We start from the raw sequence: 27,578 nt of genomic DNA, 5'->3' as shown, positions 1-27,578 counted from the left end.
TGACACCACAATAATTAAAAACTCATACATTAAAAAAATGTGATGTCACTGTGTCACTCCTCAGTCGCTTACGTGGCATACTGGTCAATGGGCCTTTACTATATGGTCTTATACTTGTTCTGATACAGCTCAAGATTATTCGTAATTTCTATCCTGGTAATGTGATGTTTTAAATATTAATACTTGCAGAAATGACTATGTACTTTTGATACTAGTTTTAGCATCTATTACCATCTGATTTTTGATACTTTTGACAAACCTATATTGGAGTAACAATACTTGATGACTGGACTTTGCTTGTCTAATTTTACGGTGCTTAAACCTATTTATCTTTTACTACAGCCATTGCATATCTTCACATTGCTTACATTTCTTCACTGTCTCTCTCTCCTCAGTGATGCATGGTGGCCTGCCTGTCGCATTGATACAGTAGCAGTCCTCCCCTGCTCTTGTTGCGGCCTCTCTTTGTCTCTGCAGCGCGCTCTTCCAGGCCATAACAGTTGCATGCCTCCCACACCCGGCCTCTGCAGCATTCACAGCCACCTCACATGAATCAGCCTTTGTTCCGTGGCCAATAGGAATGTCCCACTTATCTTTTGCAGCGTTCCGACATTTGATGTCACACTATTTCTCCTTGTATCTGACCCCGATAATCTGTGTTTGTCTGGGTCAGATTAGATATTACAGTAGCTGGTTGTGAGTGTGGCCAAGAGCCATATGTTTACGCCTGATGTTGCGTTATGTAACTGGCTGGGAATATGCTTTAGCAAAACACTTGGTAAGTATTTAGAGAGGTTAATACGGACAAATAGCTTTGCAAGAAATTGTTTATGCAAAAGTGCAAATCCTACACTTAGAATACATCTGTTTTTTGAGAAAAATCAAGCTGGTAATTGAATGGTAAAAGCCAGTGTCAGACCAATAAGGACTTTTGGGGCTGATGCCGATACATTCTTACCGATGTAAGAATTCACGGTCAATCTTCAGCTGATTATAAAACTGTTTGTGTTAAAACAGTAAATAAACTCAACTGAAAATCTAATAAAGCCAAAGGCTTATTTTGTTGATGGTGTGATCTGCGCTGAAGTTATTTAGAGTTGTTAGCTAGTTGAGATCATTTAGACTGAGCACTTCCTCCAGCAGTGGTCAGAGCAGCAGAATGCACCATTGTAAACAGGAACACGTGACTATGGGGCTATATTCAGGTGCACTACGGCGTCAGACACAGATAAACTACTCTGCAGATAAATATTGATGTGGCGCCACACACTGGGACATTTATGCCTTAAATCGGATTAAATGGTTGTATTCTAGAGAGTCTAAGCTTTATGACAAGCCCACATGGAATATTGACCATATTGGGTGCATTTTGACCAATAGCAGATATTTCACCAAACGCCCATATCGGCCAATAATACTGGAAAAACAATACATAGGTCGGGCCCTGGTAAAAGCAAGTACTACAATTTAAAGGTGATAAATATTAAAGGTGCACAATGTGCACGTTTTTGGTTGGGGTGTGTCATCAGTTTTTCTCCATGGAGATGTTGCTTTGTTTGAAATGTTCCACAGTATGGCATTATGCATTCATGCTGTGAGTGGCCTCTCCACAGATGTGACCTGAAACTTGGCTTCCAGGCATCTCCTGCTTGTTTACATGGAGATGCTTTTAATGCCATAAAGTGAAACATTTCAGGCTTTGCAGTGACATCACACACCTCAAGTGTGTTTAAAAAGACACATCTGATGCACTGAGGACTAGAGAGAGACCGGTAACTGATATATTGGTCCGACTTTTAGCGTATCGGCTAGCTGCCTCTTACATAGGCTGATATTTTGATTTTTGTCAGTCAGTCAGTTGCTTAAAAATACATACAAAACTTTATATTAATATTTTAATATGGAGAGATAAAATGTGACTACACTGCTCTCCTAAAGTTTTTAAAAAGGGCTTGGGAAGAGTTTGAAGTAAATTTAAATTACATAATTGGGGGAAATCAAAATCACCCCGAATATTGGCCCAAAAATATCAACAGAACTTATCGGTTGCTCTGTATTCTACGCAGTTGGTATCGGCATTGAGCTTAAAAAAAACAAACAATATCGGTTCGATCTCAACTGAGGACAAACTGTGAATGCCACGTGCAAAGACACACAGTAACCCTGTTAATGTTAGGGTTATAGTCACCTTATAACAAATTTGGTTACGGTTCAAATTTGACCACGTGCCCATACCCCTCCCATTATCTTTATGACTGCATTACACTCCATAAAATAAATGACTTTTAATATTACAATGTGGAGAGTTTAGCTAACACTGCTCAAGGCATATTTGAACGCTAGGCAGATGTCAATAGGCACTGGTAATATCCCATGCTGTTTAATGAGGCCTAATTTTGTATAACTTTACAGGGACATAATGGAGTACATTGTTGGCACAAAACTAAAATTTCAGACTTGATTTAGATACCAACAAATAGGCCTAATATTAGTGTCATGTCATCTTGTAGACATACTAACTCTAAAAATGCTCATGATAATTTCAAAACTGTTAAAAAATTACATAAATAGTACAAAATATGAGCTTTCTTTAAGTATCAGTAACAGTTTTGATACTAGTTTTAGTATCAATATCTGACTTTCAATACTTTTAACAACCCGACTGGAGTACTAGGAATTATAGGTAAAGTATCTTACCCAAGGACACAATGTATAAATACTGAACTGACCACTCTCTAGTTGATGGGTGAACACTGAACCTACTCTGCCACCCCTACCCCAGTCTCTCTGAACTGATTAATACAATCCAAAGTGAGGCCCATGGTTGCTAGGACAAACTCTAACCAGTGTAGTAAAGTATATATCAGTACTTTTACTTGGCTAAATTTCTTCTTCAGTTCTGTACACAGTGAGTGGTTGGGTAATCCTATCATCCCTGATCTCTGCGCACTGTAAAAAACTGTGGTTTGGTTAGATCAGTGATCCAAGGCCCTCCACAGTACATTACTCCCTCTTATCTCACATTCCCCAAAACATGTTTGTGTGCTCCATGGGAATTATCAGTCTCCCAACACATACTTTCTGAAGCAACATTTGGATAAAACGACCTGGTGAGAATGAGCACGCTGCCTCGGACTCATATAATTATAGCCATCACACGGCGTCTCTTCATTCACAAACAATGCGGCGTTGTCTGCTCCAGGCCACCTCTCGGAGACACACAGGGCAGCCGTGCGGTCACATGAACTGCAGTCTGCAAAGTGGATTTAGGAACATAAGAAACAAGCTTGTTATAGGGATTTTTCAGAAACAAAAATGTAACTCGTAACATCAAAAAGTGCTGTACCTGATTTTTACTGACTTGAAAAAACTTGAAAAACGCAACAAGGTTCAACAGTTTGCAGTGATTTATTTTCTCTTGTGCATTCTGAGCATCCTAAATATTCACCATGATGAGTTTATAAGTGTGGTTCACAACTTACCAGATTGGAGTTTTGCATTCGCAATAATGCTAATGACAACTAGCATGCTAACAGTGCACTTCCTGATTATTTGAAGATAAAACTTTATATGCACACAGCGGCCTCATTTCTACCTTAAGAGCTGCTTATACAATATATCTGTACCAGGGTAAAACATATTTTGCTCAACTACAGAGAAACTACAAACAACTTAAAGTTCTTTCATGTTTTTTTTTTTATAGCAAATGAGCAATAAAGAACTATATGCAATCAATATAATTAAAGATGTGCCAAAAATAATCTGCCCAAGATGACTGGTTGAAATGAGACAGGCATTCGTTTTAGAAAATTTAGATGACCTCATAACCGCGTGGTTGTCTTTAAATAGAGGAACCTCATGTTGATTGAATAGATTGGAAAAAGATCGGTAAACAAGTTTTGAAATTTTGGATTTTGTTGCAACACAGAATGTTTCTGCTGAGCTTCCCTACGCAAACTGTCTTCCCTTGTTCTAGAGTATTGAAAAAGTAGGAGGAAAAAAGTACTGATATATGGAAAACAAGTCTGTTGAGACACCTGATGCGAGTTTACTGACTTTTATTTCCATTATACATCATTACATAGTTAAATATGCCCTACATTTTCTTATTTTATTCATTCTTAACTGCGTTGGTAGCCAGGAAAGTTGTGTGGAAAGCTCGATGTTCTAATATGTGGAGAAGCGTAACAATAGTGTACAACAGCGCTGTGACATTCAGCATCTAATTTTATCTGGGGGACTTCTCAGCACTTTTATTGGTTGAAAACTCCGTTCTGGCCCATTAACTCTGTGTCATTAACCCTCTCCTCTTCATTTCCTGCCTACTGCCATCTCTGTCCCATTGCAAAGTGCTCAACGATGTAGACTGATAAGGCCATATTTTTGCCATACTTACCTCTGCACTGCTCCCTCTCCCTGAAGTCATGTGATAATTGTAAACACACATTATGTAGCAAGTCCCTGGTATCCTGCCAACAACACCCACATGTTGAAATGAATCTTTCTCAAAATTGCTTTAAATTTGAACACTATGTCTTACCTAGATACGGTACAGCCTTTTGGAACACCGACATAGGAATTTTTGTGTTATTTTACGCACACTGTCAAATTCCCATGCTGAAATGATTGGACTGTTCTCGTTTTTTATCAGCACACTCGCACTTAAGCACGCACTAGCTCAAATACCGCGATAAGGTGCTGAATGACGACGTTGGGCCGGAGTGGGCGGAGTCATGAAGCTTAAGTGGGAGGGGTTACGCTTTGAGAAAAGGGAAGTAGAGGTGGTCCCGGTGGAAACATAAAACAAGACCCCGAGCCACAGCTGGCAATTTGGTGAGAGGGGTCGGCAGTAGTAAACACAAGCGCAATCTGGAAAGGCCATTACTACATAAACTGTGTGGGATGGAAAGAGATTAGGGACAAAAAGAACCTATGAGAACTTCCTTTGCTTTTATGATTGCTCGAAAACAACAACAGTTTTTTCTCACTCTAGCAGAAGCGGGCATGGATTTAACACCGCAAGTACCATTAGCCTAACTGTTTCAAATGTAATCCTTTATTAGCTTTTTAATGCACTGTGTAATGTGCATTTGACATGATCCAGCTCATTCTCAGGGTTACTGCTCCCTGATGGATTGTACAGGCTTATAGGCCCAGCCAGAATCATGCGGGCAGTTAGTAGCTACTGATATTTACTGCAACATTGACTCGAGTGGCCTTTTGAATGAACTTTAAATGTGAACTTTGAAAGAAGAAGAAAGGGAAGAGAATTTGCTAGCACATGCCCTATATCATGGACCTAGGCTTACTTTTGAGGGCTCAGCATCTCAACATCTTACTATTACATTACTTAAGTCTTAGGTAGATATAGAATTATCTACTATAAGTGCAGTGCAGTTCTGTCACAGTAACACATTTTGAGGCATCGCTACAGAGAAATATTGCTGTAAACAATAATATTGAAACTACTTTATGCCACTGACACAATAACAATAATGCAAGATAATCCCACTAAACTTATTTTTAAATAAACTGCATCATTTAAAGGTATGAGCTGCAGCAAATACATAAATGGCAGAATGAATCAATAACTGATATAAGTAATTCTACCTTCTACAGCTCAAATCTTCCGTTACTGGAGAAAAATGGCAAAGTTTCCCCACTACTGCAAAGAAATTGTACACAATCCCCAAAATATGTATGATAAGTTGATGGAGTAATTATCCTACGCACTATATATAGTCATTGCTGTCTTGATTTGTTATACATCACTGTTTCCCAAGCTATAATACGCTGCCTACTTCAATAAGGTCCTAATAATTTTAAATAGGATACACTATTTTGCCTATTTTATTCATCCTCTGCGTTTGACCCGTCCTTCAACCAGTCTGGAGCAAGAAACCCATCTCCCAGTCTGTGCCTAAGCTTGGTTGGAACTACCTAACTGGGGCGTTAGGTAACACTATTGTACTATTGTGCATGTTTAAAGTTGATTGGGAAAACCAGTGTGCTCGAAGGAAATCAGATACAGTGAGAACTTGCAAACTCCAGTCCACACAGAAGAGTTGCTCCCCACCCAGGAATCAAACCCGGGACCTTCTTGCTGTGAGGTAAAAGCAATATCCCCTGTAATATAACATACAGTTTTTTCTTGCAACATCCTATTTAAATGATTGAAAATAATGGGGCAGAATATTGTGTTGTCATTAGTGGGAAAATCACTGCATTACTGTTGCTGTAGAATAAATTGTATTAACCCTTGAGCTGAAGAAAAGAGGCATAACTGAAAAAGTTTATTTACCAACAGTGTGGGAACCAGCACCGAGAGACCCTCAAGACTTAATGATAGTGTTGTCCATTCCAGTCTGGTATTGTCCAGTCTGGCTTTGCTTCCGTAGTAGGGAGTATTATACCTCTGATGAAGCAGGGTAAGGTAACAAAGACTGAAGTAGAACAACTATGAGTTAAATATCACGAGCAGTAAAATGCCCTCCTAATGTTAGCTTATGGCCACATTTCACAGTCAAATTACCTTAGACTTAGTCCATTTGTGCATAATGACATGACATATAGTTTCCCAACCCCATTGTTTGCCAGAAAACCTTGTCATTTCCACATGTGGTGCTTAACCGACGAGTTTTCTAACATGATTTAGCAGTGAGTCAGTTTTGCAGGGGTTCTTAAGGTGTGGTTGTGAGAGCTGGCAGTGTGCTCTCAGATACTAAACAAACAATGGAAGAAGTAACAGTGAGAAGGAGTGGGCTAAAGAGGCTAACAAATACAGGGCATATGTGGCAGTCTGAGAAATGGCTACTTCTACAAATACTACTGTTACCACCATATGTTTTGGCAACAGTGGTTTTGTACTAGACCAGAAATTGAACCCCTGACTCTATTGATATGTGGAATCAGTGGAATGCACTATGCCACTGACATGTAAACATGCAAACCTATGTGATACTTTCATGAATTCACTGAAACGTGTTTTGTCTAAAGTGGATCGGTTTAGGGTTTAACAATTTAGGAAAATATGGGATTGTGATATTTGTGATAAGCATTGCGATTGTGAATAGATTTGCAGTTAAATAAAGAAAAAAGACTAAAATATGAACGGACAAACAAATACAAGAATCACATTCCAAAACATTCAGCAGTTTGTGGAGTAAATGTACTTCAAAACGTGTAGCCTTTGCGATTTACTAATTATGTCGTTTAAATTGTGATTTCAATTCAGTTGTAATGAATCGCAACCCTACTGTCCAGTGTAGAAATCCTAATAAGAAGTCAGGGTTTTGTGTTTGTGTTCAGCCGTAATCTTGGAAAAAAAATTATTGTGTAAACGTGGCGTGCAAAAACATATTAAACAAGTATGTAACTAATATGAAATGGTCACTGGTACTTATTAGTCCTACCATATACAGCAGGTAGCTCATTGTGGTAAAGACTTGTCTCTCTGATCTCATCCTAAAGGTGCAGTGTCAGCGGGAGCAGGGCATGAACTCATCCTGGGGGCGAGGCAGAGTTGAGACAAGTTAAAGGTTTTATAATGAAGGCAAATATGTGTTTTACATGTTGTGCAGGTTATGTTTTCCTTAATTAAAAAAAATGAATGAAACTTTTTGATTTATAAAGCACCTTTCAAGATACCCAAAGTGCTTTCCAGTGCTTCATTCATTCACTCCCGACTCTGTGGTGGTTGGATATGATTGTAGCGTACACGTATACACCACATTCATACTTGGCATTGTGGGTGAAGTGTCTTGCCAAAGGGCACAACAACAGTTTTTGCCACTGTCACCTCATTGTGCACCTGGTATTCCCATCCAAGTACTTAAGCTGCCCAGCCCTGCTTAGCTTCCAAGATGTGACAAAATCAAGCTTTGACAAACCGGTATATGATAATTGAAACCCCAATGAAATTCACTGAGCTACAATAAAACAACTATAATTACTTTTTAATACATTCACAAGAACAAATTTTATTAATTAATGTTAGGAATTAGAAAACAGGTATATTATTTATTTATTTATTTTTATTAATACTTTTCTTACTTAACCCTCTGATGCATGAATTATGAAAGCCTTGGTCAAGATTTTTTTCTGAAGTGTTTTTATTCTTCTCAGGACATGAAACAACATTGTGAACTACCTGTAAAAATGAATGAACTTATTCTTTTTATGCTTTGAAAAACATTTCAACAATTTTTGGGAAATTTCAACACTGTATAGGTGCAATGTTTAAGCCTGAATAAGAAAACCAGAGGATATTTACTTGCAGTTACACCAACTGACCACTGAATTGACGTCAATGGAGTGTGGCAGCAGAGAGCACTCTAGACGCTGATATGCAGTTTCACCATATAAACCAATGCATTAAAGAGAAAATTATGTTTTAATAGTTGTTCACTGCAGTGAACGCTATGCACCAGAGGGTTAATGTCAGTTGCAATATTGACGTACATACCGATATATTTTACGCATAAACTCTCACAAACTATTTAACCAATGTAAATCAAAAGAGCATTTTTATACATAATTAAAGATTTTTGTCCTAAATAACAATATATTTAACATGTCAGATCTATTCTTTTGACTCATAATCAACATATCACTATGGTAAGCCCCATCTTTGAAACTTTCCTGCAAATATCATCTTACAATTTTCTTTATTTTATTGCGTCTACAAAGTTAGACAAGTTTTAAATTTTCAAATAAATTTCAGTCCCTCCCTCTTTACCTCTGCTTGTTCACACACTGCCTCCCTCGCCCCTCCCTCTTCGTGTCCTCACAGGGGCAGAGCTGCACCTTTCGTCCCACAGTAGCTACAACTGTATATTCACCCCACACCAAACAGGATCCCGGGTACTCCGACCCCAGAGCTGTGACATCACCAGGGAGGGCGGGGCTTCAAGGTGCACTCTTCCAAGTCAAACCGGAGCAAGTTCAGTCTAGGTGCCTACTACTCATGGACTTCAATATGGAAATCATTTGAGAGTTCCCCACGGCTGAAAGGTAGGATCTGAGAAGCCTGGCGTTAAAAGCAGAAAAGCAAGTCTGCCACACCTGTGTTTACGTTAGTTTCATAGCGTTTTGGTCCATGGCAGTTTGGTTGAATGGTGTTAAATGTAGTGTGGGAGGAGACCTTGGGATACTCCTGTCTGCAGATTGGATTTGGGTGGCTAGTATGTTTTGACTTGAGCTTGAGGGAGAGTGTGTGTTGCTTCACTGTGGCATGTCAGAGCCTGTGTAGGTGCAGAGGACAGTGGTGTACAGTATTTGTGTGTGGTTTGGTGATTGTAATAATTGGGTGTAGCAAGAACGGCATTTTTGCACTATGGAACATACCTGGACGACTGTAGGATTACACAGATAAAGGCCACATGGTATTATAAAAGAAAGTAGTGTGATTTAATGTTGAAAATGACATCAAAATCGGTATCGAGTCTCTTATTTAGTTTGGAAGTCGAGTGTGAAATTTTAGTATTGTGACACTTATATTTAGTAATAAGTTGGGAGTTGTCCATTAATTCAAATAGACATCATCTGTCAATAAACTTCCAATGAAAGGTTGACAGTGACACCATTTGTCAACATTGGCTGTCCCATGATTGTAGATACACAAAGAACCAGAACTATTACACAATATGTATTTTAACTTCAAATAAAAAATGACAGCAATCAGTGTTACCCAAATGTTATATCTTTTTTTAAGTTTCCAGGCGTGGTTTAACAAAGCAAAGTTTCAGTTCAACCCAAAACCACAAAGTCATTCATGCAGCAAATTATCAAGCGATTGGCACATGGTTAAAATGTCTTCTTTGATTAACTTTGCACAAACTGTCACCTTTACCGTATATCACTGACTGGTTTGCTTGTAGTACTATTCAGATCATAATCAGGACTTCACTAATATTATTTTTGGTAAGTAAATGTACTGTAACAGGCCTCTAATTGAAAATACTGTTCAAATACTGCTAAGTGATATGACAGTGCGTCGTCAGGTCATGCCAGCTGGAGTGAGGAATCATGGAATGCTGGGAATTTGGATATCCTCCGTCCATGTGACATAACTCATATTTTGTATGACTGATTGGAATGGCTCTATCTTTCCACTCCCCCAGCCCCCCTCCTCTCTCTCTCTCTCTCTCTCTTTCTCCTCCCTCTCCCTCCATCTCCCTGTCTCCTTATTCATGCCTTCAACACTAAAGCATGTGTGGTATTCTCCCTGAAAGATACCATCTGGACATTATACTGTATGTGATGGCCCTGTGTATAGTATATGTCATTTTTGACTTGCTCTACAGAAATTATGAAGTCCACTTGCTTTTTACAAGTGCAGATTTTTGAATGTGTTTTTGATTTAGTTGCAGCTGCTGATAGTGTTTGTAGGTTTGGAAACTTGTGTAAAAGCAGAATTATTACAAACTGACAAAAGTGCAGTAAGATAACATTATATCAGTTGAAATGTTTGGTCCAGTGCGATTTCCATAGCACTTTGCAATACTTGTGAAAATATGACTAAATTATAGTTAAGTGTATTATAAGGACAAGCCTTGGCCAGTCCCTGATAAGACGTCTAGAGGAAAAGCAAAAATGTCGTATGTAAACACGGTAAAATCGGGCTCTGCAATGAATCACATTTTAATAGAGATTGAGATTAATTGTCAGTGATCATTGGGTATTTTAATGAACAGATCAGCTAAACTTCTTTCAGTAAAAGAGGTTGGAATGGAGCAGACTTCAGACTTTTGGAGGAAGAAAGTAGGCTATTTTTTATTATAAATGCCAATGATTACTTTATTTTTTATTTATTTTTTTATTTTTAGGAATATATTGTTATATTTATATTGAAAGACATTTTCAGACAAATTTTAATCAAAATTGTGATTGATCAATATGTAAAAAATGGTAATACATTTTTGGTCATATTGCTCTGCACTATTAATTAATGTTGAATTTATTTATTTATTTTATTTATTTATTGGTTGCACATGTTTTCGCTATGGCAACCACGAAGGGCCAACCAAAAGTTAATATTAAAATGTATTGCATTGGTAGACTTAATTACATTTTGTGCATTTATTGTAAAGCGATAATGCAGGACTCACTACTACTCCCCTCCAATGGCTGATATGGTCATGAAGGCTGGGAAAAACAAATATCAAACTGCAGCTGTATCTTGATTTCAGCCTTGTATCTTTTTGGCACATGCAGAGCACCAATAGAATTCATGAACTAATCTTATATTTATATCATTATTATGCTGTCGAATTTTTTTACATTGTTTTGTTACTTGTCATTTTAGTTGTACAATTATTAACCATAAGTCCATCGGTGCTCTTTAAGATCTTTAATAGGAACATTATGCGTATATTTTTTAATACATTTTTGTGTGCAATGTGGTTGTCAAAAAAATCTAAACTAATTTACTGATACCTGCCCAAATGAGAATATCTGGATAATGGACAGTAGTTTGAACACATGGTGAAATTATAGAAACTGTAATGTTATTTTCAACACAGAGTAATAAAATAGAAAATATAATATGGAGCTGGTAATGGAGATCTTAGTTCTCTGTAGAAGAGTTACATCCCATTTTTATTTAAAGGTATAGTATGTAACTTAGAGAGGTCTGGCATCTGCCTCTTTTCCACGTAGATGTCATTGTATGGCCTGAAATGTTCCCCAATATGGCATTACACTTATCTATCTTCAAGCAGACAACACGTGACGTCTTTTGATACATTTTGAGCAATAAAGATGTGTCACTGAAAGCATACTGCGTAACATTCTAAGAAAAACAATGGCATCTCCATGGAGACAAGCAGGTGCGGACCCCCCCCCCCCCCCCTCCAGAAAAGTTATATATTGCACCTTTTTAATTTTGTTATTTATTTGTTTTGTTTTTATCCTAGAAGCTTATTTTACCAGACTTAAAACCAGCAAAACATCATCACTTTACAACACTGACAAACCACATCCCCTCCACCCTGGGATTTACCACCATCTTTCCTCACTGCCCACACCCCCCTCCCTTCATCCTCCTGTTTCCTTTACATGACAGAATGACAGTAGGCTTGCTCTGTCCCGCTAGCATGTGAGTGCGTCTGTCAGCTCCTGTATGCTAGATCACTGGGCGGACATGTTTGTGAACCAGGGAACTACAGTCAAGCAGGGGCATGTCTCCATCTCCTCCCAGTGGAACAGGCTTGGGGGCCCAGACAGTACAAAGCTGTCACCTGCATGAAAGATGGCACAGCTGGGCAAAGAGACAGAGAGCGGGGACGGTTGGACAGTGGGGCGGTGGGAGGGGGCTTGGGGGTGGATATCTTTTTCCATTGACGTATAACAGACGATACATAGTGTGTGTTTACGTAATAGATTTGGGATTGGGGAAATGTGTTTAATTTTTGGGTAGGGTACGATATTGAACTTTTGTGTGACGATTATCATGGCCAAAATAATTGCGATTAACAATTATGTCACGATAATGATTAAAGGATATGATGATAATGAGAATGGATATGAATAATTATAACTTTAACTGAGAATATTATGGATTAACAGGACCGTCGACTGAAATTTGGAGGCCCGGGGAAATAAGCTTCACATGGCCCCCCCGTGTAATACAAATTAATAGGATGAGGGTCCAATTCTAGGCCCCGGACAACAGACCCCTTTGCCCCCCCCCCCCCCGCTGACTCCCCTCTAGATAAGTCATTCTGGAGGTATAATGGTGATTATCTTTGTTGGCGATTATATACATGATTATATAAAATGTCCCACTAACGATTATTGTCAACCCTTTTTATCACGATAAACGATATTATTGTTTATTGTCCCATCCCTATTTTTGGGATTGACAAATAATCAGCTCACTGCATGAAACTTGGACTTTGAATTTGGAAAAACATACAAATCCTTCTAGGTCATAGACTTTATAGATTTTGAACTACAACCAAGTTTGACTGGCCAGCCAAAACACATGATTTTGCAAAAGTTTGTGAGAATATGTCCCCAATTTCCAATGGGCATGATTGACAGGTGGATTAGCTAATTGGAGAAACGCATGTTGGCTTGCAAGTAAAAAAAGAGAAATAAATAAATGAAAAATTTCTGCAGAAACATTAAACTATTTAAAAGGCTCCTATTACGCTATTTTCTAATCTATTTTATATCCTCCATGTTGTTTCCTCATTAAAAACATACCCAGAGTTGTGTTTTATTTCATTAACACCCAAATGCTGCATATTTACGCTGACTTCTCTCAAACACTCTGTTCCACCTTGTGATGTCACGTGCTAATACAGGAAGTGCTCCACTGTGTTTTTAAACTCCAAACACCTTCACTATAATCATTTGGATAATTCCAGCCTTGGAATTACCCATCTCTAGGTAAAAAGCAGCTGTTAAGTTGAAAACTACCGCTTCATGACATCACAAGGTGGAACAGAGCATTTTGAGCTTTGGAGATGTAAACAGACTAATAATAAAGCACAAAAAACACATGTTGTTGAGTAGATAACATTCTAACATGACTCAAAACTCACAAGAGTCAATGTTGTGTAATGTAGGGCCTATAATATTTTGTTGTTCTGCATTTGTGAGACACATGCTGCAAAATGGGATGTTTGTCTGATGCACTCCATTCCGGGAGAGAGAAGGAGGAACCGGCTTGTCAGGCAAGGAGGAGTAGGAGTATGTGCATTGGGAGTTAGCTTGTTAGATGTTCTTTATTAATTATAGTCCACTTTATTGTCCCTGTAGGGAAATTTGTCGTCTGCATTTGACTACTCCTTCAATACTGCTGGGTCAACCTGTCAACAGTATGGGGGCCCACCTCTAAATCTTTAGCCTCGGCTTTGTCAGGACTACTGAAGCTGGAGGATTCTGGCCTATTGTTCATGTTTTTTGGGGTTGGCTTCTTGTTTTAATGTTGAGAGTCTAACCTTTGAGTATAGTACCGGTATATGTAACTCTACTATTGATATCTAAAGCTTGAAAATAACATCAGGACTTTTTCTTGTATTATTCTTGGCCTGTATTACTGGATTCTGTATTTGTTTTTTTTTCATCTTTTTTCATCCCTCAGAATGTGATAAATATGTTCTTTAAACGTGCGTGACAGGATTGAGCCAAAGTTGCAAAATTCTGTAAGACACCATGACATCATCTTTTCATTAATTTGTGAGAAATTCTAGTAAATCTTCTTTAGCAGAATACCAGACCCCCGCTAACATGATGTAATCTGCTGTATTGCCCAATATGAATGAGCTAAACACTTTGTTAGAAGTTAGACCAGAGGACACAACAGGATATGAGATGAACCCAAATGTTCCTAGCCTTATATTTGTGGTGTAGATTTAAGTATGGAGAGTTTAAATCATTATTAACCATACAATATATGCCCATTATCAAGTGACAGTACTTTTTTGTTGTATTTCTATTAGACCTATATATTTAATATGGGCTGAAACTCTTTAGTATTTTTCTAATCTTGTCAATAGACGCCATCCCTACAGGTACACTACAATAAACCATTGCCATAAACCATTTTGTTCATTATTCTATATTGTTTTAATGTCCTGTGTCTTCTTGCCAAAATCCATGTTTGTTTGTGTTCCTTCCTGTTGCGTGCGTCTCTCACAGATTTAATCTACTCACATCTAATCCAATTATCGTCAGTCTGCGGTGAGTTTTAAATCACATTTCATTATCAAGTGATTTGCAGTGATGCGTACTTTATCTTATTGCTTTTTGTTTATCAGTATAATCACCAGTAATACTGCTGGGAATTCTGTGTTTAATTCTTCAATTAGTCCCACGCAAATGCAAGATCACTATGGTTTTGCCTAAGCAGACTGGAATCTGCTAAGAAATTGCTTAACAATAATAATAATACAGTTTTAAATGGTATGTAGAGTCTATGCATGTCCTAAAATTGTGATAAAATCAAAAGCCTATTGTATTTCAGAACCCTTCCCTTTTTCAGTCTGACCAGTCCAGACTGCTGCTGTGTCCTTAGGCAAGACACACAACCTACTTCACTCAATTGTGACTGTAAACCAGAAAACGGATGGAAATTAATCTAATTACTGTAGCATTTATGAATATGTACTGTACCACTACCAACGAACAAAGATACATTTTATTTTAACCATGATGATGATAATGATAAATAATAATAATAATAAATAATAAGAACATTTGTCTTATATAGCGCTATTTATCAGATTGCACAAACAAACATTGCAGTCTCTGTGTATATCGTCCACTTGTAGTAATGTACAACACTGTATAGTTTAATATACTAGAATGTGAGTCAATCATGAGTGCAATACCCTGTTTTTTTTCTGTCACGGAAATGCTAACAACTACTCGCACGCTAACAATGCATCAACCTTACTTCCTGCTTCCTGGACAATAAAAAAGTCTTTATAATTACATCAGGCAGAACACAGAGCTCTCATTTTGGTCCTAAGAGATGCATGGTTAGTGTTGTGACGAATCTCATGATAGAACATTTTCAAATTCGATGCCAAGGAATAGACTCAGATGGCACAATGATGATAAAAAACACTCTTTAAACAGCAGAATGTGATTTTCAACATTAAATCATAGTACTTTCTTTTATATTATCAAGTGGTGTTATATCTCTGTAATCCCTCTGTTGTGGAAAAAATACAATTGACAATGAATCCATTTGAATCCAAATGAATCCATTTGCAGAGCTCAGTGAGTTTTGAAATACAGAAAAAAGGTTTATTCTTTGTTACAGCAGATAAGGACAGGACAGGGCCGAGGCCTGCCCTGGCCATGCTGGCCTTTTGGCACTTCCCCCAGTCTCCATCCCTGAGCATCTGAGCTCTGACCATTTTATACCAGAATGACAAAGCTACATACATTTCAAAGCAGAGTGACTTTTATTTCACACCCATATGATAATGAACTTTTACACTTAGACATGTAGCACAGAGTTTCCTGTGGGATGGAGACAGAGCCTTCACACATGTTAATGTCTGGTCTGGGTCTGACAGACTGACACAGATCAAATGCTTTTAAAAACACAACATGAATTTACTTAAATTTCCATCACACCTCAGACATCCAGATATATTCCATAGTGTCCCATGGCTATATACTAGTCTGTGTGGTTTTGTACTTCTGATACAGCTCAAGATCATTCTAAAACTATTCAGGTTCATTTTTGTCCTGTAACCTTTTTTTTTTAGTATCAATACTTGCTCAAATGAGTATCTAGTTTTGATACTTTTGACAACCCTAATATTTACTGGGGGAAGACTAACTTTACTTGATTACATGAAAAAAATCACTTACCTTCCCATTAACACAAACCTTATTTCCATTGCATAGACGTGAGTGTGTGGTATGTGTACTTAATGCTTGTGTCTGATGTGTGGAGCCTAAGGACAGCTGCCTCCAGAGCATGCAGGGCTAATAACCTGATGCTGGCCGCGCTCAGAGCAGACACTGTGACCTTGCATAGCTCAGATTCCTCTGTTTGAATAAGCTCGGCCCCACGTGAGACTTTACGAGCTAAACTTAAGGCCCACACTGCCGCGAAAGGACACTCCAATGTAACATGAGCCAACCATAACCTGAAACGTGAAGAATTTACATAGGATTTACAGAAATATTACATAATTACATTTGTCATGACATTGTATTATGGTAATGTATAATAATGCATATAAAAGTGCATTTGACTGTATGAGTTTACAGGTGAGTAATTTATAGCGTAACAAATATGTGTGCAATCAATGTTTCAGAAAGTTGTGTAAATAAGATTATTTGGGATTAGTCAAGAGTCAAGTTGGTCAAGCATTGATTTTTAAACTTTATTATAATTTCTGTCCTGTTTTTGCTATCTATTTGATAATGATTTCTTTGTTTTTGGAGGATACACTATTATAGTATTACAATTTTTTATATAAACATTTTCCTTTTTTGGTTATGTTTACTTCAATCTGGCAACTTGTCTTGGTACTGTCTTCACTAACTTCAAAATATGGTCTTATATACAATGTCAAGGTAGAAACAATATATTACTTTTAGTCTGTATTATTTAGTAATATTGGATTTGAAATGCAGAGTCAGCCTAACTCCGTTGAGCATTAAAGTTGCACTATGTAACTTTTATAAAGGATGGTTAAAACCCTGCTTGTCTCCATGAAGGTATGATTTTCTTGCTTAAAATGTTGATGTTAACTTCTCTATTTTGCTTATTCAATTACATTTGCTTTTATTGCTAAAAATCTAAACTGTGAGCTGGGTCTCCTCTTCACAGACCTGACCTGTGTTGTCACCTTGTTTCTATGGAGATGTATGCTACATTGTGTAACATTTCAGGGATTTCATTTTCAAAGCATTATCATTGTAATGGGGATGAGCAGGTGACAGACACTCCATCAGAAAAGTTGCATAGTGCATCTTTAATTGAACTAAACACACAATGCCTAGATGAGTAATATAAATGTATGTCTTTTACATGAATGTGTCGTGCAGACTATAAATCTACATCTAATCTAATCATCACAATATCGCTGTTTGTTTGTTAGCATCATACAAGTCATATGATGCAGTCAGATGCTGTTTATTGACACACTTAAACTCTTTCACTGCTTTTCAGATATGAAATACATTTGCTTGCATCACAGGAAGCAATAAAACGTTGAGATTAGTGCTGCATAGGAGTGCACACAGACTCAGGTCAACTGTGAGTGCTTGATTTGGCTGTAAAGGCAGTAGTTCTGTCCTATGTCGTCTTCAGTGTTCCCCTGTCTCTCACATGTGGACTCATTCACAGCCGGCTCGGGGCTAATGAACCACTAGCCTGTCTTGTGACTGGGTTGCAAATGGACTTGGGTGCTTTGATCTAATAGCCTCTGAGCTATTCACATACAAGTTGAGTGGAGCAAAGGGTATTTGTTATAAATTAGATTTTTGCTGTAATTATTACATTTTGATATGCAACTTAAGTTAGTTTTGTTATTGTGGGCATTAATGTTGATGGATATGTCAAGAATAATATGAACCTGCAATGATGGCTAAGTAGATGTGGGACAAAATCTCATGCCACAAGATCATCAAAACCTCCAGAATTCACTCACTGAGCTGTAGAGGCTGCACTAGCACTCATAATAATTTGCTGTATGTGCTGGATCGTAGTGATGATTCCGATTAAAGAGTCAAAACATGTGTTTGAATGATACACACATACACTTTACTTGCATACACATGCACATGCACACCCGGTGTGTGTGGGCATGTGTATGGATGTTGTACACATACACACTACATACATACACACACACATACACACGCACAGATGGTGAAGGTTTGGTGAAGGTTTGCCACTGCAATGTAATCTAAATGGTGTTATTTAGTTAAATATGGGGGGTAAGCGCACACAAGTATTTTACTTCGGCTTACTCCTTTTGAGCACAAACTTGGGATCTGGGTGTACACTGTTTTGTTTTTGTTTGTTTTTATTATGCTCAAATAAACAATATTCATTCATTCATTCATTCATTCATTCATTCATTCAAAACAGGATTTCAGCATTGAAACTGGCAACTTGATACGTGTTTTTTATAACGGATGCTGATACGATTGTTTAAGAATCTAGAGCAGCTGATGGACGATAAGCTCTGCCGATATTTTTGGGCCGATATGTGGGGTCGATTTAGATTTCCCCAAAAATATATGATTTGAAACAGCTACAAATTCAATTACTGTCTACTATTATACTATAAAATAAATGTATACTGCCAAATGATATCTATGGCAATGATATTTTAACATCCACACAGGCATTTTTAACTTTTTTTAAGCATTTTGTTCAATGCCTTTTTGAAGCGAGTGTTCAAATTAATTTTTATGTCTTTTTTTATCACACAATGGACCCATACAAATAATTGTCCTGGACTGGAGATTGAAGGCAGATAGCTGATATGACAAAAGTGCATATATCCGCCCAATATTTCAGCCAACTGACAAATCTAACTCTCTCATTCTGCTTCTGTTTATAGTTTTGAGAACCAAAATACCTAATTATAACATAAACATGCCCATCATGTCCAGTGTTTTGTAATTATGAAACGGCATTACAATTGTTACCAGTAAAAGCTACATTTTCATTTGAACATGTTTACCTCATGGGGAGACATGGTTTTGAAACTTACCATCAAAATTTTACTATTGAAACCAGGACGTAACCAGGACGTAACCAGGACGTAACCAGGACGTAACCAGGACGTAACCAGGACGTAACCAGGACGTAACCAGGACGTAACCAGGACGAACCCAGGACGAACCCAGGACGAACCCAGGACGAACCCAGGACGTAACCAGGACGAAACCAGGATGAAACCAGGACGTAACCAGGACCTAACCAGGACCTAACCAGGACGAACCCAGGACGTAACCAGGACGTAACCAGGACGTAACCAGGACGAACCCAGGACGTAACCAGGACGAACCCAGGACGTAACCAGGACGTAACCAGGACGTAACCAGGACGTAACCAGGACGAACCCAGGACGTAACCAGGACGTAACCAGGACGTAACCAGGACGAACCCAGGACGAACCCAGGACCTAACCAGGACCTAACCAGGACGAACCCAGGACGTAACCAGGACGTAACCAGGACGTAACCAGGACGTAACCAGGACGTAACCAGGACGTAACCAGGACGAACCCAGGACGTAACCAGGACGAACCCAGGACGTAACCAGGACGTAACCAGGACGTAACCAGGACGAACCCAGGACGTAACCAGGACGTAACCAGGACGTAACCAGGACGAACCCAGGACGAACCCAGGACATAACCAGGACGAACCCAGGACGAACCCAGGACGTAACCAGGACGTAACCAGGACGTAACCAGGACGTAACCAGGACGTAACCAGGACGTAACCAGGACGTAACCAGGACGTAACTGAGTGCATCTTTATACCCACTCATTCAACCTTCTCTGTACCAAACCTAAACATGATTGACTTTCCATCTTTCTTCTTCCTTTGCAGGGTGTCCACTAAAAGCAAGGCCCCATCTCCCCCTGGCCTGGACAAGTTGAATTCCACAGAGCTTTCCCAGTGGTTCCCGGGAACCCCACCCACCCTCACCATGGACCACAAAGAAAACCGGATGGACCAAGAACTCTCCCTCACTGTGGTACTGCCCGGAGGAGTGGAAAAGATGACAACAGTTCACGGCAGGTACGTAAAAGAAAACGGTATAGAATTATATAGCCATGGCTGCGCGTTAACGTTTATAGTGAGATAGCTCATTAAGGGCATGTTTTAAGACTGGATCATGGGATTGTAATGGGACTGAGTCATGAAGAGTAGTTATGTGGCCAACAGCCGACTGTCAGTGTTTTCAATCAGGAGTAAAAATCAAAGTTGATGTTATAGGAGTATCCAGATGTTTAATTTTTTTTTGTCCATTATTCGAGATAGATCGAAGCCTTACATTTAAAAATATTCCTGACTGGTGTTTTTGCATGTCACATTACTCTTCAACTTATGACTTCACATTAGTGTTTTCATGATAATAACATTTCAAACTCTATTTTGATACTAATAGGATCCATATGTATTACTGATCTGGCCAAAACCTGCCAAATCATCGTGTGACCGCTTTGCTACAAAACAAAATAAAAAGGAGAAATTTCCAAATCACGAAAGGGTTTATAAGAAATTGGAAGTGAGGAAATTGTAAATATATGTAAATCTGGTAGTTATATTACTCATAAGAATTCAATCAAAACCGCTTGACTTGAGTTGAGCTTCTCTAAATCAGTGTGTCCACATTTTGCAAACAAGGACTTACTCAGATGGCTTAGGTTTTCCTTGCAGAGTTTACCTAAGATATCATTATCTTTCTCACAGTGTGTACAGTTTACACTCCCTTTCTTGGCTTTCTTATGTACTTTGGTCTCTTGAGAAACGATAGACAAAAATCCCGTAAGAGCAGATTAGGCAGCAAATTCTCCCCAAATCATTCCAAAAGTGCTTCATTTTCAGTTGCATTCACACATTCCTGAAAATATAATAGTCAAAAGAATGTTCCATCTACCAATATATTTGTAGATCTCTAATTTTCCTTTTCATATTGACATTATTATAAAGAGTTGAAACAGTCTGAAAAGTTGAACTAGTTTTGATGCCTGATGGCTCATGGGAGTGCCCTGTTGGTGGTGACTGTGCAGTGTATCTAGAAGTTATTGATAGAAAGTATTCCTGGGTTTGGGCTTCCTTTTTTGGACTTTTCCCCATTGAAAAGATAATAGTTTGTTTTAAATTGTTAATCACTATGCCAACGGTCCTAATTTTTCATAATCCTGAAACCCACGGATATTTTTTCCCTCAAATAATTATTATTCAATTTAATTTATTATCATTCTGTTTCTAGGTAATGTATGACAATGTGACAAAAGGATCAGATTGGCTTCATACAATTACACCCATGGACCAACAGTACAAACTAACAACAAAACAACCTTTTGTTTTCACATAAAAACTGACTGAGATTGACAAATTATGGGCCGTATCTTACCCCCGGTGTTGATGTAGCAGTAGCATTGGTGAGATAATCTGCTGCCAGATTGATTCACAGATTGGTTCCAATACCATCACCATATATGTACTTATACTGTCCCACTCCAGTCACCAGCTGCCAAGTGCAGTATCTTTACTCCAGCGGTAACATTGTATAGGTAGCGGGAGTCCGACCTGGATAATATCCAGGTCCGTTAAGTTTGGGGGCAAGATATGGTCCTATATGTGTTCTCTGCATGCGCAAGATCAAGAATAAATCCTTTGAGGTAGTTGTAGTATTTTGTGAATTGTAGATATTGTTACCTCTGCATATTTCATTAGTGCATTTTAGTTCGATGCACTAAAGTGATATTGAAGTTGGAATACTGAAAATCTATTGAAATCGTAAAGTTTTTATGAATCTGGCTACAGGAATTTATTATTGAGGCCTCTCAAATATAGATGAATAAATTGCCTGTTGTGTGCACCATAACATTTATCTCCATGAGTACATGTGAAAATGCGATCATGAATTGTTGAACGAAATATCTGGAAATTCACTGCAAAATTATTTATTTCCGAGCGTAGGAACTCTGTAGCCTTGAAGTTCCATTAACAATATCACATTTCGAAGTGAATTTGAATAACATGTCTATAACATATTCTTTCTTCTTTCACAGCAAACCCCTCATGGACCTATTAGTGACCCTTTGTGCAAAATACCACCTGAATCCATCTGGGCATACCCTGGAACTAGTCACCACCAACCGGAACAACATCAAACTGAAGCCCAGCGCACTTATAGGGACTTTGGACGCTGAAAAGGTGATCATCAAACCCAAAGGAGAGGACAAAAACAAGAAGACAGGCCCCCAGATGCCCGAGGTACACAATATTTTATACTTTGCTATTCAGGAGTGGAAATTAACTAATTACAAACATTCATGCTACTGTAACATGTAGATTTTTGGGGTAATTGTGTGTGTTTTTTTAGTATAGTTTTACCTGTGTAGTAACTTTTATGATTTAAAATATAACAAATTGCAGAGTACCAAATCGTCCCAATCCACTCCTGCCTCTGCTCTTTTCTATACTCACCAATACACATAATAACACTGCATGGCCTACTTTGATAGCCCAGAACTCAGATTATGCTAATGGAATTCAGTTTTATACTTTTTTGATGGATCAAGTTCTGTATAAAGCGAGATCTAAAACGCTTCTAAAACTGCGTTAAAAAGCAACTTGTAACTAGTGTTGTTCATGCACACTTTTTACTTAAAGTGCCTATGACAGGTTAGACTATTTATTTCACTAAAACATCATTAATGTCATTATATTTAAAATATTACCAAAATTTTGCCCATTTTTTCTATTTTTTACAATTAGCCATGTTATCATTTTACCTCCTGGTTGGACAAGGGCAGCAGATACAAAGGGGTAATTTCATAACTGATACTTAGCAACCACAATGTAAACAAGGGTAAAAACTTGTCTGCACAAAAGATTAGATGTCGATTATGATTAGACTAATACAAATAAATGAAAACACCTTTATTTCTTAAGTGAAGGTTTTACCTGCCAGAAAAATGTCTTCCTTGTGCATAAATTGTCTTTGTATTTGGGTGAAATTTTCCATGTTGCTCACATAGGTGGAGGTATTCAGTTTTAGAACTCACTGCATTTTTGTACTGTTCTTCCAACTTTAACTTTTTATGTATAAATGGGTACATTATTAGCCATGTAGCTGTACTTTTACTTGAATATAGATTTTCAGTACTGATGCTGCTCTTCATATAACTGCATAATTTTAATAGCGGCACATTTCTCTTTTAGGCAACCGTTCGCATGGTGATAAACTATAAGCAGACACAGAAGACCATACTGAGAGTGAACCCGCGCATCCCGCTGGCTCAGCTCCTACCGGCCATCTGTGAAAAATGTGAATTTGAAGTGGAGAGCACCGTTCTGCTGAAAGATGTCAAATCACTGGCCCCTCTGGACCTGTCGGCGTCTCTTAATGATTATGCAATAAGAGAGGTCTATGCAAGAGACACTCGAGGTGAGTGATACAGCAGGTCCATGGAACGGTTTTGAGACTAGAGGCTGGATTTGGTGTTGGGTATAAAGAGACTGATTATTAGAACTCGATTCAATTAAAATTCAGCTAATTACACAGCCCTAATTGTGCAGAGTGCATAATGAAATAGTTTCCAATCAACTATCATGTGCTTAGGTCTTTTTTTTTGGTTTAAAGGAAAAGGATTGTGCCGTTTGGACATTTCAGAGCTCCTAACCTTATTTTATATAATTGTTTTCCCTTCTCATTTACCCTCTCAAAGTTGTATTTGGAGTGATTTGTGCTTGTTTGAGTAGTTTTTATTCTCCTGCATTCAAGACGTCATTGCTCCGATCTGCCCTTTATCAGCGCCACCGGTAACAGGCCACTGTTTTTTACTTACTGTATGCTTCAATTTTATTTTCTGAGTCAGTGATACACATAGGATTCGACAGCATCACGTAACTATTTTGGCACTCAAACTCCTGCTCGCAGTGTATTCTGCAGCTATTCATAGGAGGGGGGCAACAGCGTGATCTGCTATAGCGGCACTTTTGTTGTGATGAAGTATTTTGGTAGCAGTGAATTTTTGTTTTATAGTTTTTTCTTTTTACTGGACTTTTCAGATCCAAGCAGTGCCCTACTGGAGTACAGTGTCCTCCAATTATACATATATACATATACATATTTTAACTTCACGTTTATTTCATACAGCTTCATTATCTTTTCTTTCCTTACAGTTCTGCTATATGTGCAACTTGGCTATGGTGGTCGTGTCCATGGGCAAAAGACTTCAGTTTCTTGTAAAAAACTGTGTCAGTTTTGTGTTGGTCAGAGAGGCTTTTACCATGCCAGTCTGCCCTATGTCATCTGTGCCTAAAGAAACTGATTATCATCACTGTGTTACTGAGGATTAAATAAACATTGGACTCTAATGTACCTTGGGAAACTTGTTAAACAATTTTTTTTCCCCTGATAACATTTATCAGACGATGCTTATCTACAAAAGTGCAACAGTAACTTTATGATGTGCTTGTCCATTTTTTTGTCACATTTTCTGTTCAAAAACAATATAAAAAAATCTCTATATTTCCGCTATTTGCAGCTTCCCAATAACCTGACATTTTACAAACAACCATAAAAAGCACACAAAAAGTACACAATGTCACATCAAGTTAATATACTACTTGTTTCCACCTGTCTGCTAATTATTTTTGGCAATATTGTGTTGTTTCAGTGCCTGCCTCTCCGGTGTGTCCCGCCTCACCCGCTCATTCAGGTATTTGTATTTGATGCTGACAAATGATGTGACAGGATGATCCCATAATTCCCACCGATATTATCTTTCAATGTTTTTGTTTTTCAGGATTGGTCACGCCAGGCAAAGATAAAAATCAGAAGGAAGAAGAAAATAAAGGCCTCTTCAGCATGTTCAGGAGGAGCAAGAAGAGCAAACCAGAGAAGGTAAAGATGGATATTAACTCTATTGCCTGTCTTCATTAGAACGATCCGCAGGCTAAGGTGAAGGACTGATAGAAAGTCTAAGATAGAATTTGCTGTATACATGCAGATCTTAAGAGTATTAGTTGATGTAATCCCTCATTCATTCAGCAGTGGTTCATAGTGAAAAAGTTTCAAAAGGCACCTGTGTTTATTAACATAAAGGAAAAATAGCAATAGAATTATGAATATTAACCGCAGATGCATTTAAGGTCATTTTCACATTGCCAGTAGTTAGGTCGATGTAAAAGAGCATTCACTCAAAGAGTGGTGTACTTGGGCCGAAAGCCGCAGTTGCACTCTGGACCACAGTAAACAGCCGGTCCGAGAGCTCTTGAAGCAGGAGGTCTCGGAGAGGCTCCACCTGCACTCTGGACATGTTACGCACATCCTACTGCACTCTGTGGACCGACACCAGTGGGCATTAGATTTTATTCTGTTTACTTTACTTTTGGGGCGGCCTTGTTCACAAACACATGTGAGAGTCCATCAGCTGATCACCTGTGGCCAAATACACCCTGAGGACTGTATGCGTTGGTGGCAGAAAAGAAAAAGCGAAAAGTGAACGACACACGGACAGACCCAGGCTCACCTCCACACAGAGGCAGGAGGCTGTCTCTGATGTTGAGTTGATCCAAATGGCCTCGACAGACAAACAAGTCCACCAGCAGCTCTTCAGTGCCCATTCATACAAATATGCGTCATCCGAGCGCCTCTCACCCAATTCTAACCACTTTTACTGTCACTGTGGACTGCTCCAGTGTGAGAGAGGAGCCGCTCCGAGACTTCCTGTTTGAAGCGCTCTCGGAGTGTCCTTCACTGTGGTCCAAAATGCAACTGTTGGATTGACAGCGGTCCAAGCACACCACTCTCACAGCAAATGCTCTTTTACATCAACCCAACTAGTGGCAGCAAGTGACAACATAAACAACTTGGCAATAATGTAATAATTATCAAGCCATAATTATTATCAGTAAAATCAATAATAAATTCAAACATATCTGGGGACAGAGATAGTTTATCAAATTTTAAATCAAAATCAAATTTTAAATTAAAAAGTTATTTTTAAAAAGACCACAATTTTTACAAAAATTAGGGTAAAACTAAATTAAAAAAGGAGGGTAAAACTGCATATTTATTTGTAGAAGAAGGAGACAACCACATAACATAAGGCCTATATATGCAATATTACACAAATGTATACTTGAAACAGTTGCTAAAAGCTCAACAAAGTTGAGCAGAATTGGTCCTTAAACAATAGTGACCCTTGCTCTGTATCTGAGATTTAGACATGAAACCCATTCTAAAACGTGACCTATTGAATACCGCAGAGGGAGGACTGTGTACTTACTGTTACCATTGGTCGCCTGCGCTATTTGGAAATCCAGCCCTTATCACTGTCCCTTTGGTGGTTGTTTGTTCTTGTCCTCCAAAGGCTACTACTGCCAGTGCCCCGTCCTCCCCAGTGCTGCCCCAGAGCCGACCGCGTCCTCTCAGCATGGCCTTACCCAGCACCAACTCCTCTCCGTTTGGATCTGACATGCCCAAGAAGAGACGCGCCCCCCAGCCCCCTATCCTGGTGTCCCAACAGAGCTGCCCTTCCGACTTCAGCCCCAGACACAGGCTCTACTCTGAACCTTGTGCCAGGCTGGAGAGCACTGATCAGGCGAGTGAATATATCTTACTAATTAACCATTGTAGGGATGTGTAATATTTATATGTGTAATATCAAAAGTTTCACCGTATTGTTGTTTTATTTTCAATGGAAGGCAACTGGCTGATGGTGTTAAAAAGCAAGTGAACTTTATCATTACTTACTTTTTCAGTTTAAGCATTTGCTGTTTTTTCTTAGTCTAGTACTGCTTGAGATATGATGAAACTGATCGCATTAAAGGCTTTTTATAGAACGTGTACCATTTGTACTTGTATACGTGCTCCTACTTTTGGCCTGTCGCCATAAAACATTTTCAAGTACAATTTACTGATAAAATGTTGCTACACGATAACTGATAATATTGAAAAAGCCATTAAAGCAAAATCAAGCGTACACTATAGCAGTTTAATATAGTGTACACACTAATATATAAGTAATGGAAGTATCTTTTTTCAACATTTTACAGCTCAATTGTATTATAAAATGTAAAAATATTACCCACCAGTGGAATGAAAAGGTAAAGACAATATTTACTGAGTCCCAAATAGTATTGTCCTGTCTGTTATTGAAGATTAAGTTGATATAGTGATTATTGTGACAGGCCTAGCTCCTTCTAAACAATAATTAGTGAAAAAGTAGTAGTACTTGTAAACATTCCAGTCAACATAAACAACACTACGATTCGGATTTATAATGGCATTGCTGTACATATCTCTATATATCAACCGCTGATATTGTTTCAACAGTATAACTATTCACTGCTATAAATGATTGCCTCATATGCTCCATGCTTATGTG

General features: G+C 38.4%; 1 protein-coding gene across 2 annotated transcripts in view; it reads left to right on the top strand.

Moving 5' to 3' along the window:
• The window catches only part of cobll1b (cordon-bleu WH2 repeat protein-like 1b), a 40,427-nt gene that overhangs the window by 7,635 nt on the left and 5,214 nt on the right, over window positions 1-27,578 (top strand). The window contains exons 1-7 of one of the 2 annotated variants that reach the window (XM_055230484.1): window positions 8,864-9,012; window positions 20,053-20,244; window positions 22,248-22,452; window positions 23,404-23,629; window positions 24,864-24,905; window positions 24,993-25,090; window positions 26,562-26,792. In XM_055230484.1, coding sequence (XP_055086459.1) covers window positions 20,153-20,244; window positions 22,248-22,452; window positions 23,404-23,629; window positions 24,864-24,905; window positions 24,993-25,090; window positions 26,562-26,792 — 894 coding nt within the window. In that variant the 5' untranslated portion in view covers window positions 8,864-9,012; window positions 20,053-20,152. Of the gene's footprint in view, window positions 1-8,863; window positions 9,013-20,052; window positions 20,245-22,247; window positions 22,453-23,403; window positions 23,630-24,863; window positions 24,906-24,992; window positions 25,091-26,561; window positions 26,793-27,578 lie in introns of those variants that run through there. The other variant, XM_033986893.2, reaches the window with a different exon arrangement.

Source organism: Periophthalmus magnuspinnatus, chromosome 21 (genome assembly GCF_009829125.3).
Source record: "Periophthalmus magnuspinnatus isolate fPerMag1 chromosome 21, fPerMag1.2.pri, whole genome shotgun sequence".
In the NCBI taxonomy this organism is placed as follows: domain Eukaryota; kingdom Metazoa; phylum Chordata; class Actinopteri; order Gobiiformes; family Gobiidae; genus Periophthalmus; species Periophthalmus magnuspinnatus.
Note: the sequence above shows the minus strand (reverse complement) of the source record. Positions and strands in the feature narration are given on the sequence as shown.